The sequence below is a fragment of the Rissa tridactyla genome, chromosome 2 (assembly GCF_028500815.1).
Source record: "Rissa tridactyla isolate bRisTri1 chromosome 2, bRisTri1.patW.cur.20221130, whole genome shotgun sequence".
Classification (NCBI taxonomy): domain Eukaryota; kingdom Metazoa; phylum Chordata; class Aves; order Charadriiformes; family Laridae; genus Rissa; species Rissa tridactyla.
The window spans coordinates 124813837-124827263 of NC_071467.1; the positions used below are offsets into that span (position 1 = coordinate 124813837).

The following is a 13427-nucleotide window of genomic DNA, read 5'->3' on the forward strand; positions in this document are numbered from 1 at the left end:
CCGTAGTTGATTTAACTAATAATGGAAGTATCTTTCTAATATTTTCCTTTAAAGAGATGAGAGGGTAGCCAAATAATAATTTGATTGCTTTTTTGAGGTATATAGATTTGAAAAATTGAGACATTATTTTGGCTGTTTGCAAAAAGCTGAAAATAAGTCACTTTCATTACTTTCGAAAGATGTATTTGATTACACAGGCATCATCCATTATTGTTTCATTTACTGCATATATCCTGAAGTGTTTTTAACTTGAAAATAAGGCTTAGAAGCCCTTAATAAGCCAGTGTGTTCACATACTGTTTGACATATAAATAGAGTAACTTTTTTCTTATTGCCAGATTTTTAATGTAAAATATACCTAAAACAATATAGAATGATGAATATTGAGATCTGTCACATATTTTGCAGGTGGGAGAGAAAACTGCAAGCATTATAATCGGAGTCTGTCAGATAAAAATATATAATAAAATATGAGCCATTTGTATCTCCTGCTATTCTTATCAGTCAGGTAGTCTATCATGTCTGCCCACTTTTAATATATTCTCTGAGAGTAACTTCCTTTTCTTGATGCAGTTTCCTGTCTTCCATTTGTGGCATAAACCTTCATAATCCACCTGTAGATAATTAGGAGTAGATTGTATTATAACTTTCCTAGATTAGTTTAGAAACATGAATGGTGTGTCTAAAGTCTTGAGAAACTTTGGGATTTCTTTCTGTGTTCTTTCTGTCACAAAGACCCTAATGTAAATAATTGTGAAGCATTTTGTAGGAATACCTATAAATACAGAGCATGCTACTGCTCCCACTCTTCTTTATCCCCAGGAACGGGTTTTCTCTATCCCAATCTTTTTCTTCATCCACTGTGGCCAAAGGGGGAAGGGTTAAAGCTCATGGTTTAAGAATCCATGCTTTTGTAACTACCCTGAGACTACTGGCAACTCTTGTAATTAAAAACAGACATAAATTCTCTCATGTTTTTAGAAAAAATGAGAACAGGATCAGAGCTATCTGAAAGGCAAAGAAATACAAAATGATTTAATTGCAGTTTCACCAAGTCATTTCCCCCCATACCCAAATGCAGTTCTGCACCATTGGCAATTGTGCTAATAATCATGTCAGTTTATAAGCATCAGCACATACATTACAAAGTAGTGCTTAATTATCAATTAAATTTGAATTAATCTATTTTTTTTGTTGACTCTGAAAAAGAGATAAAGATTGGATTAATGTTCATTTTAATTTCCTTTTTCTTTTTTTTTTAGATATATTATGCTTAATTCAGCCAATCAATGCATAAAAGATTTTTTTTCTTAAAACAACTGTTTTTGTATTGGTTGAAGGAAAGAGTATGTTTGTTTTTAGAATATTTAGAATGCAACAGGTTATTAATATTTCAGCAAAAGAGTCCAATCTTTACGATAGGTTAGAATATTCAATTCCTATTTTTATTAAAAATTGATTCTTAAAAAAAATTTAAAAATTATTAAAACCAATGAATGATTGTGCCTGTCTGTGCGCAGCTGCATACAATTCCCATTGCATTGGAAATGAGTGGGACCTCGGGAATGTCATGAAAGCTTAGCATTCCACAAATTGTTTTCTTCTTCCACCTTTCACTCCATTGATTTTGTTCTGACACCATTCTGTCTTGGCATTTATGAAGCAGGTACTGGAATTAAAGTTTAAATGTTAGAAATTACAGTTGATGGGATAAGAAGAAAGTAACCTTTTTAGATTTATACTGTTTATGTTTGGAGAATAAAATAGTTATGCAAAAACTGCTTTGCAGGTGTAATTTTTTTAAGAGTTGCTGAATGTAGAAAATAGTCATCACAGCCAAGTTACTACCTGTGAAAATATGTGATCAAACCATTAAGGACAAACCCATAATATGATTAATTCAGCTTCAATTTGTTAGTGCGTCAAAGTACTTTAATAGAATCATGGAATATATGGCAGGAAGAGTTGTCAGAGATTGTCTTGTCCGTCTCCAAGCCTTAGAGCTACCTGTCACTCCTGACAGGTATTTGACCAGTCATTCATAAAAATGTCAAGTGATAGAAAGTCTCTCCCAAGACAAACTATGCCAAATTGGGGAACAGTTTGGAACTGGCAGAAATGCAAAAACTGCCTTCACAGGCAGCAACCACATGTCTGAATGAGTCTTGGTTTTTTTCTGTCTGAAGATAGTGCCTGGAAAACCATGAGGATGCCTGAAGCACTGTCAGAAGAAATCCTGGGCATACCCAGAGCACACATACACTGTGGTGTACACCGTATCTGCAGTTAGTCTGATAGTTGCTGAAAATGTCGGTCTCGCTTTGTATGCCTGACAGAGTAGATCTGTTATGTATGTCTTGTTTCCAGGAGATATTAGATGGACTTACGCATGTGTGCATACGGGATGTATATGACACTTGAAATTTTCAGACCCGCTCTTAAGTGTCATATAATTGCTCTGAGAGCACTAGGTCCCGAATGTCCCCAGAACACTGCATTTACTGAGCACATGCAAACCTGTTGCATAGTGTATGAACACTTACTTCTCTCTGCAGGATCTTAGATAGATGCAATAGTTGAGCACTTAATTACTGTTAGATGGTCTTAAAGTCTAGCCTAAATTTTATTTGTTGCAGCTTAAGCTGCTTACTTTTTGTCCTCCCCACAGTGGAAATACGTAAGAGTTACTTTTTTCTCTTACATGTTATATCACTCCTCTGTAATTTTTTTGTTTGGATTGAATAATCAAATTCTGTCGGCCTTACTTTGTTATTTGTGTTTTGTAGACCTCTGATTATTCTCATTTCTCTCCTTTGCTGTCTCTCCACATTTTTGAAGTGTAGTGTTCAAAACTGGACACAATTACTCCAACCGAGAACCTTATTGGTACCAAATAGAAAGATTACCCAGTCCTTAGAGATGATTCCCTTCTTTATACATCCCAATATGACGTTTCCTTTTCATAACGGCATGGTATCATTGAGTCATGCTCTGTTTCTGATGCACCAAAATCCTCATATCTTTTCCTGTAGAGCTGCTGTCTGACCAGTCCTTCCCCAGCCTATGCATTTGTACAGTTGTTTCTCCCTGCTTGTAGAACTTTGTATTCTCTCTATTTAAACTTCATCATTTCTTTCAGTTTCTCCGGTTTATCAAAACTTTCTTTGAAACCTATTGTCACTTGTACTAATGCAAAGCTGTGAATGATGTATATGCTGTAATATGATATGTGATGTGAATGTATCACGGTCTATGCACATTTAATAAGCAGTCTATCCATCCCATTATGCAGATTATGATTGTAGTTCAGTGACAACACTGCATGGTTTTGGAACAAGGTCAGAAGGGAGCCTGAGAAATTGTGCTCACTACCCATTTTCAGTTTAACAAACACTCAAAGTAGTTACCAAGTTGAGTACAATTTTTATGGTCAATTGTACAGCCAAGTGATCGTGATTTTGTCTAGGTCACACTTCCCTAGCTTTCTTGTAAGATATCATGAGAAACATTGACAAAAGCCTTACTAAAACCATTATAACTAACATCTACTTTTTGTTCCCAATGCACAATAGCTGTCACCCTGTTACAGAAACACGCACATTGGTTTAGTATGGTTTTTTTTTTTTCCCCCTCCTGACAATTTCATGTTAGCTGTTACTCGTTTTATTGCTATCTTCTAGTTTTTTATAAATAGTTTAATGGTGGAAGTAGTTCTGTTTTTTTTTTCCCTTGAAATAGAAATTCAACTGAGTCGTATAATGCTGTAATTACTTGTATCTAATAAAAAAGATTAATTAAACACTGTTTGCAAATGCCACTAGAGAGCTCTATATTTCTTGAAGACAGAAAAGTTAATTCTTCTGGACAGCAAGATGGCAAAACAGAGCTAAACAATAGATTTTATTTTTTTTGACAGTGTTAACTTTAATTTATAAAGATTAGGTTTCTGTTGGAAGTTGAAAAGACCAGTTTAGGTTTCATGTTTCCAAAAATAAAGTATATCTGATTTTACAGTGGTGATGGTGACCAGTGAAGAGAGAGATAGTGCAAGTGTACAGGATATGAATGAAGAGTCTCGCTTGTAGACAGAGATTTTTCTTCATGGCTAGGACACAAATTTCAAGTGTTTCCAGAGATGCTTTTGCTCAGTCATAAAGAAAGATGAATCCTGGAAAAAAATTTTAATTGGTTTATAATTTGAACATTTTTTTCCACAGGGGCACTTTTCCACTTAGATTTCCTTTTGAACTCTGTTTGTTTATCTAGAAGGTAAAGTCTGTTTCAACAAATTGGCAAGTAATCTGACCCATGGGGAAACTGAGGCACTAGTTTATTATGAAAATGTGAAAATAAACTGGATCAACTGATGAAACCTCCAGAAAGATTTGTAAAATACTGGACTCTAGAATCAAGTGTAGGTATGAGCACAGTTCAAATGAATATATATCAACCTAACTCATGTTTCAATGTTTGTGGTGTTTTGAATCTCCCACTGTTTCATGGATTTCTTCGAAGGATAAGTGTATGGACAGGTTATAGCTTTACAGCTTATATAACTGCTTTAGGGCTTTAGAATACATTTCACTGATCTCTGCACAGTTTCTATAGCAGGTCTGATGATTAATTTTATCATGAGGTCTACAGAATTCAGTTCACGCATTTCAAACAGATTTTCTTTCTTGATGTGGCAGTTGGATCTGACACCAATTGGTAACAGCAGTCTTTTTGATCTTTTTTTTCCCCCCTGAGATCCCCATGATTTACAAGTTATTGTTAACAATTAGTCATTTGAGTGTGAGGTTCAGTATTGGCAATGTTGGAAGGAATTTTAAGTTTGAAATGTCCATGCTGTTTGACCCGTCTCTCTCTGTACTTTGTTTTCTTTCATGTGGAACAGGTGAATTGGTTCTCTTTGGTAATTGTGCACTGACTGTTCAGGGTACAATAAGTGTACTCATGTGCCATGACTAGACTGCTCTCTTTAAGTGAGCTTGAGAATCATCGTTAGCAGTTGTCATACTGTGGTACACCACAGTCATTGCTATTGTGGCATCTTGGACATAAGCTCGGTCCAGTACTTAAGTATAAAATTATCTTTCCCCACCTGAATTTTAAGAGAAGAGGTTGACAAGGCATCTCTTACAAGTTAAGTTATAGTTTTGGGAATAGAACAAAAGATAGGGAAATAAGTGAAGCAGACCATTACACAGGCAGAGGTATAGTCAGTGCTCAGGGGTGCAATTAGGTTTCTGAGGGAGGAAGGGTTTCTAGTGCACCCATTCTGCTGTGTCCCAGTAAGGTCAAAATACTTCATGGGAAAAACTTTGGAAGAACATTGTCTTAGATACAGGCCAAATTGTCTTTGACGCACTTGGTAAGAATATAAGTATTTAGGAATGTATTATCTCCTGAAATTACTTTAATATTAAAGATACTCACTTGTTTAATCTGATATATTTGTGTGATATATCTCCTCTTCTTTATCGCACTTTGCTCTGACAAGATAAAGTAAAAAGAAGCATGAATTTATTTACGCACAACAGAAACAATACAAGAAGACTTAGAACAATATATAAAGAGATCATAAAAACAGTCTGCCTTCAAAATATGTTGCATTAAGGTAGAAGCAATAACAGAGATCAGGGTTCTCTATTCTTTCCAGAAAAGCTATAAACATTGACAGCAGCAGAAGCAGCATTTTATACTCATTAAAGAACCCTATGCTACAAACAAGATTCAGCACTTAAGTGTTACAGGCAAATTATTTATATACCATGTTTTGATTTTCTTAGCTCTGCTTTGGTAATGCCGGTCAGCGTTTGGTCAGTTCAGCCTTGGGGAGTCTCTCTAGCATCACATCATATCAAGTCCACTTCATATCTTGCTACCATCTTGACTGTTGTACAGGTTTTGCATTGCCCAGAACTAGTCTGCTGTTTATTATCTAAGCTGGAAGAGAGTAAATCTCCCATTGCTTGTGTCTGGGAACCTACTATCTTTGTCCAGTCTTTTATTTTTTGTATTGTTCAATATTTCTTTCTGGTCTGGCATTTATTTCATTTTTTTCCACTTTCAGTGCTTGTTATGAAAAGACCTTAATCAAGAAAAAAAGATTCCTTTTATGTAAAGGCTAGAAATAATTTGTTTAGATTAAGAGTTTGAAAGTTTTGCTCTAAATTTAGAACCAGTAACTGAACCAGGTACCATGTAATCCTGGACTAACAGCTGAGTGGGAACAAAAAGTATATTTTTATCTGTGTGTGTATACACAAGTGACACTTTCATTTGCAGATTTTCTGATGAGTGCTGGATAAGGACAATATGTAACGCTTCCTTTTTGTTCTTTGTTGTCAGAAAAATTACGAGAAGTTGAGCCTTCATAACAGGAGCAGTGGAGCAGCCAGTTGCAAAAGTGATTTTTCAGAAAAAAATGACCTCCTAGCTGAAAGCTGTCAATCTGCATGTGGAAAAGATGAGGAAAGAACATATGAAGAAATCCTGGTAGAGGATCACAGCACTTCAGAGAACTCTGAGAAAGGTAGACATTAGCAAAAGAAGCATCAGGAATACTATTATGCTGGTCAGAGGTGGGTTAAAAGCTTCTTTGCTTTCATTTTTATGCACAGATATGTTATCTGAATTAGATGATGAGCTGGACATACTGGACAACTCAAGCAGCTCCAGTTCAAGTAATTGGAAAGAGTCTGCTATTGGTAAGAATCATTAAGAATGAAACGTACACAACTTTCTAATAGCAAAGTAGTTATCTATTCCAAAATATTAGGGTATTTCATGATTTGTTGCAAGTTCATTATCTGTTGCGGGTGCTAAAGAAAAGCAAAATAAAATAACCGCTTCCGTGGCAGCCATTTCCAGTATAATACATTTTGCATCACAGTCTTTGTGTAGCTTGTTCCTGTGTTTTGCAGTAATGGCTATGAAAACTGGAATATTATTGGGCAACTTGCCAAAGAAGGTGTTTTTAGATTTGAAGCATAAGATAATTAGTGTTGATAAGAAACAGAAGGAAGACAGTTTGAAAACTTTTGTCTCAGTAACAATAGTGCTATGCAAATGAATAAATGGAGTGCCCTGTTAGAGGGTGTAAAAAAGAAACTTGAAAGAGGCAACCTTTAGCTGTCTAGATGTATTGACTGAATGGAACTGAAGGATTGCTTAATGATCATATTTGAATTAGGAAGGGATTATGTGACAAAACATAGCATTAATTCTGCCCGTAGTTATTTATGGTAATCAGATAGGAAAGCACCAGCTGTGTTGGGTATTATCTTAAGTAATAGTTTTCTGGATTATATTCTGAATATGAAAATTAAAAAAAAAAGAGATGTGAAACATCTGTAACCACTGTGAGCTACCTACTAAATTATGAGCTACCATGATCTACCTGTTAAATGGGGTGGGATTCTGATTAGAGAAAATCAAAGAGCATTTTATACTAGAAGAAAAAGACTGATATTAGAGCTGAGCAAAATTTGAGATTTGCATTCATCCCATGAAGTTCTGATAGAAAGCCTGTGGGTGATTTAAATTCTGCTTTCAAAAGGTAAAGGGAGTGTAGTTGTCTGAAGATCAACAAATATTATTATTGCAAGGTTGCAGGCTTCAAAAAATGTAGAATAACATTATTTACCTGTTTGTAGTCCTATTTGCTGTCTGGATTTCCTTCAGATTTTGGCCTAGGTACTGAAGAAATATGGATGCTTTTAATTGAAATGTCTAGCCAAATAAATGATTTGATAATTCTACTTAAAACCCATTAATGTGATTTGCTAATTGTAAATGGATAGCTTACGTACAGGCTGGAGGACCTGCAGCTAACCAGCCCTGAGTTTATTGTCAAAGTTTTCTTTAAAAAACTTTATCTGTTACTTTCTCGTGCTAAGAGACTAACAAGAGAAGTTTACAGGGTACAGGGAAGCCTGGTCTGACTGTGGGAGGGGGCTGCATAGAGGAACCTCTTGAAGAAAAGCAGCCTGTGGAGGCAATGTTCTATTTTGGTGTTTATGCTGAAGAATAACACATTGTGCATCTCCCAGAAATGTAATTCTTTGTGGGCTAGTTCAGCATTGTACACAGACATTTGAAATCTTTGTGTAGTTTGTAATTTGCCACACCCAAAGCATTACTGTTAATGATTTCCTTATTGTTAATTTTTCTTTGTTAAGATTTGGACATTAACAAAACATCAACTTTTTCTAATGTTGAAATATTTTTGTGCCAGGTTTCCATTGATTTAATGAAATATTTTAAGTGGAAAGATCCAGTCAGTTCCTATTAATCCTATTAACTTTAATCAGCATTTCTAGAAGTTGTCCATTTTCCTCTGAGCATGCACTTTAATTGTTATATAGATACTTCAGGATTGCTTTTTCAGTAAAATAATTCTGAAGTCGTATGTTCTTAGATCACCTGTAATTTCTTCTTAATGCTGAAGTTAGCATTGTAGATCAGTTGTAATTAATGCTTGCAAATTAATTAATGCTGGAAAATTAATGCTGGAAAATCGACCAACTTTCATCTAGCTAACTTGGAAACTGCTAACATGAAAATACGAGTTTCAGTTAAGGGTATATTGATTAGGGTCTTGAAAGGGTTTGTCTAATCGTGCTGCCGTCACATCACTTTCAGAGAAAACATGATCTGCAAAAGTAGAAAAATACCGCTCTAATTTAAAACCGGGATGGTATTTTGTAAAAAGGTGTGATAATGCTGAGTTGTTCAGTGGCACAGAAGCTGGTACACATGTGAGTGACAGTGTGGTCAGCTTTTTTTATGGTCCACTAATTTTCATAATATTTTTAATAATTTTACATACCCTGTGCTTTTCAATTATGCTTTAAGAAAAGGATTATTGTAGACAATGTAGTTCTACAAGACCAGCTCCTTTAACAACTCCTAAGAGTTTAAATATTTACTCTGTATCTGGGAACACTTTTTAGAAAATATTTTTTGTTTCCTTGAATCCTGTTCATTTACACTGCAATCAGGGCAATGTCCTAAATACATTGAAAGACTAGTTCTGTGTAAAATATGCTATTAGAAAACCCTGTTCCCTAGGGTTTTATGTATTTGCCCTCTGACCTTCTTCACAATAAAAAGGTAAGCGTACAATAGGTCCCTTTCAGAATTGCTCCCCTGCTAGCTTTTCATGAGGCTACAAAGTCTCAATGCACAGTCCAGTTGTTGTGCTGTATCTTGCTTAGGGTTTTTTCTGTTACCTCATAATTTAGTATATGTTTCCAGTATTGGAGGAATCTCTGAACTTATCTAACCCGTGACTAATAAGCAAATATGTGGAGATGCAGGACTCCTTTCCTCGCGAAAATTTCTGCAATGCAATGGTATTCAGAGTTACCATGTAATGAAGAGATCACAGATTTGCCAGAAGAATATTCTAGTGATGTAACTCTAGAAAGGCCTCCTATTTCTTTCTTTGAACTTTTAGAAAAACTACTTGTTTACACAGTGCCAGGACTTGAGTCTTGTGCAGGTAATGCTCAAAGCAGTCAAAAGTATCCAGTTGAATAACTGGGGATTTCTAGAACTAGGTTACTCTCAAAATAGGAATTCTGCATGTTGTATGCAGCAAATGATTGAGCTCTGAGTTTAGGTCATCACTTAGCTCCAAATTTAACTATTTTTGAGGATAACAACAAACACAGTAGGAGAAAAATACCCATTCAGTAATGTCACTTGCTGTCCAGAACTAGTAGTTTCGTTCAAAATTTGGGCTTAATTGCAGGCAGCTACCTTCTATCTTGCAAGTTCTGTGATCACAGAGATTTTTTTTTTTTTTTTTAATTCAGATCACTTATATTCTTTGCATCTGATGATTTTAGAAGTTTTCTTTTCTTTAAGTAAAACATTTAGATATTTTGGAAGTCTTGGGGCAAGATCGTCTCACATCTGCTATATATGGTTCTTTAGATTGTGAAGGGAAAGCTTACGAAATTTGCTGAAAATTATTATTGCATCAAGGAACCTATAATTTGCACAATGGGTTTTCTGTTAAGAATCTGGGAGATGTTACAGTGTTTTGTAGGCTTGTTTTTCCCAATTTGACTATGTCTAAGATTCAGATTACTAATAAGTATTTTCCTAACTTTAGCATATGAATCAGAAAATACTGCATCTCTGCTGTGTACAGTGAGTGGTGAGGCAGACTCTCTGGTGTGAAATATCATGCACTTGTAAATACACTCATAAGCTGGCAGATTAGCAAGTCAAATGTGGTGAGTCATCAAACTGATCAAGCAAATTTGGATATGAGCCCTTTACTGATAGAGAGACCGTTTATTTGAAGCAGCGAAAGGGTATAGTATTTCAAATCCAATTTTGTGTATGAATACTTTGAAAGGGGAGCTGTTTTTAAAATTTTAGCAAACAGCTGTGTTCAAACTTAGCCTTTCTAGCCAAGTGGCTTCTGTTACAGGTTTTCTCGCATATATGCCTATAATATATTATCGTCTTTGTTATAACAGAGTGTCTGAGGTTGTAACTCAAAATTCTTACACCAAGCAACAAGACTTAGGTTCAGTCAGAGCTTCTGCTTTTGTATTTGCATTATTGTGTCTGCATCCTAAGCAGGTAAAATATCTGTTCCTTGGCACAGTCATATTTTTTCATTTTCAAAGGCCTTCTTTACTTTCTAGACAGTGGACACTCTATTTTCCTATCTATTTTTTTGTCTCAGTGTTAAAGTTAATTGAACTATCTTTGCTTCTATAATGGCCTAGTTTATTTGCTATTACTGTTACTAACAGTTGATATTAACAGCTATCAACTGTTCTTATCAAACCTTCTTTTGGCCTAACTATGACAGAGTTTTAACATCTGTCTTGGTAAGCAAAGCATTAGCAAGGAATAAAATACTGTTGCTTTTTCTTTCATTACCTCTCTGTCTGTCTGTGTATCTTCTTTTTAGGGAGACAGATTTGGCCTAAAGATGTATAATTTCTTTTGGTTTTAAAGTGAATTCTGTGTAACAGATGCAAGCCTCCTTCAGGATTTTTTTTTTTTTAAATTCAGAGGATCTCAGAAAAGTAAGAAAACCAGACACACTATATTTCAGAGCATGACAGAAAGTGTGTTTGAACACAAAGAAAAGATTTAAGACTCTCAGAAATGTGTTTGTTCTCTAAAAGACCTCTACCTCTAGAACTAGTATAACTGCCGTTACATGACCAACAATGGGAAAACTAGTATAAGTTTGGCATAAAATCTTTTTTTTTCTTAGCTACTGTTTGAGTGATTAGATGCCTCTGTTCTTGTTCTGTAATAATGCTTATGATGTTACTAATGTTGAAAAAACATGTCATGTAGACAAGGATGCAGGGTATTATATTAAAATGCATTAATTATAAGGGAAAGTTGTTGAAGAATTTACTAATCTTACTAGGCAGACTTTCAGTTAACTGAAAAATCTTTTGATTTAAACATACGCTTAGTCCTCATTCAAAATGAGATGCCATTTGTAGGAGAGAGTGCTCTCATATGTCAAAATTACCATCAAATAAATGGTTTTACAGGAATGTTTGAAGACAGATGCTTAAGACAGATACTTGCTTTAATATGATGCTTTCCAAATGCATAAATAATAATTATCATCAATCATTACCCCTCCCTCTTCCCATTTTTTAGCACTGTGCAATAAATTACATAAATGTTTTGGTTCAGTTTTATTGCTGATTTGATGTTTGACAAATAACTGGTCATACCCCTTTCTTCAAGGTCTTAAAATCAGTAGGATTATTTAAGAAGTAAGGTATTGCGTATGTAGTAGTTTGAATAGTTAGCTAACAGAATGGCAGCAATAAAACTCCGGTAGAACAAGATTTAGACAACCCATCAAAGGTCCTCTGAGAAAGTAGGTAAATTTTCTAGCTGTTTATTCAGACTAGAGACAATTTTGTGGCTAGGGTGGTAGCTGTAACTATAGTAATTTAATGCAAATCCAGATATATCTTCTGTGGACATCTAGTCAGTATGTATTATTAGTTTCTGTGAAATTCTGAAAATATTTATTAAAATACTATGCAGGGATGAAAATTTAGTTATGATGCAAGCAAATCTTTGATACATCAAACAGCAACTCCATAGTCAAATGGGGATTTGGAGTTTGTTTGACACTGCTTTAAAAAAGTTATTTTGACACCATGTCTGGGAAATAAAACATATTAACATGTATGCATGTATTTTATTTGAGGCAGTGATAATATTTATGCATTTGTTTCAGGTATAATTAAACGAAGTTTTAGTGCTTCTGAAAGACAACCTCAGATTAGGTAGGTAAAATTTATGATTTTAATATAGATTATATAATTGATCATTATTATGATCAATTCCAGTTGTTCATTTCGCAGTGGAACAACTGAGAGGTTGCCTTTATGAAACATTCCCTTACTTATCACTACAACTTCATTTTATCTCAGCCTATGACACTCAATCTGCTTGAGGATATTGTTAGAGGGTGTTTGCACACAGAATCTTTACGTGAGTAATTTAAGGGCTGGCATTAAACTGAGAAATAGTTTTAAAAGTGCACCTTGCTATATCAGCTTAAACTGACACTAGTTGGGTAGCCAAGTTCTGGGTTTGCATTTTTAAGCAGCTGTTTTTCCATAGAAAAATGTGTTTGTGCATTTGTTAGTGTATAGTAGTATCTTGTCCCTTTGAACTCCTCTAGACCTTCTATATAAACGTAGATACCAATCTTTGGAATTCTGGAGTCCTCATTTCTTTCAAAAAGGAAACAAATTGAAACAGAATATGGCATGGCCATCCCTATTCTCCTTCTAAATGTCTTTCCTTTTTCTTCTGTTATTTATTCAGAAATGCATCAAAGACATTCTTGACCGACCATTATTTTTTTCTGTTCTCCTCGGCACCACTCTTATTCATAGACTCTACTCTTTGTTTCTTCATTTTTGCTTTTCTTTCACATCTGAAAAAAGCCCCAAATCACTCTTGGCTCCATCTGCCTCCTAAGTAATTTCTTCCTCTTACCTTTCAGTTAACTAAGCAAGTATCTATAATAATGGTATTGATTCCTCTCCCCTTTTTCTCCACAGACCCTGTTTGAGCCAGCTTTCACTTAAGGAATATTGCTGTAGCAACTCTTACTAAGCTGTTTAATTCCTTTATTTTCTTGATCTGCTATTTACCATTGGCGCTATCTTTGTCTTCTTAAAATCATGCTTTTCTGAATCTTCTGACTTTCCTTTTCTAATTCTCCCCCTATCTTTTGAAAATATTCTTAAGGACCATGCAGACGGATATTAGTTTATCTGTTCATCTGATTTCCTCTGAATGTTACACATGGCTTTATCACTGATTCTCTTCTCTTTTCTTCTGCATCTTGTCTTTGCCTGTGCAAATGTGTCCACTCATTCATCTACCTGCAAAAT

General features: G+C 34.9%; 1 protein-coding gene across 3 annotated transcripts in view; it reads left to right on the top strand.

Moving 5' to 3' along the window:
* Positions 1-13427, top strand: part of NEK10 (NIMA related kinase 10) — a 98686-nt gene that overhangs the window by 56980 nt on the left and 28279 nt on the right. For all 3 annotated transcript variants that reach the window (XM_054191673.1, XM_054191674.1, XM_054191675.1), the window contains exons 26-28: positions 6355-6538; positions 6627-6713; positions 12257-12305. In XM_054191673.1, the coding sequence (XP_054047648.1) occupies positions 6355-6538; positions 6627-6713; positions 12257-12305 (320 nt within the window). The remainder of the gene's footprint in view (positions 1-6354; positions 6539-6626; positions 6714-12256; positions 12306-13427) is intronic.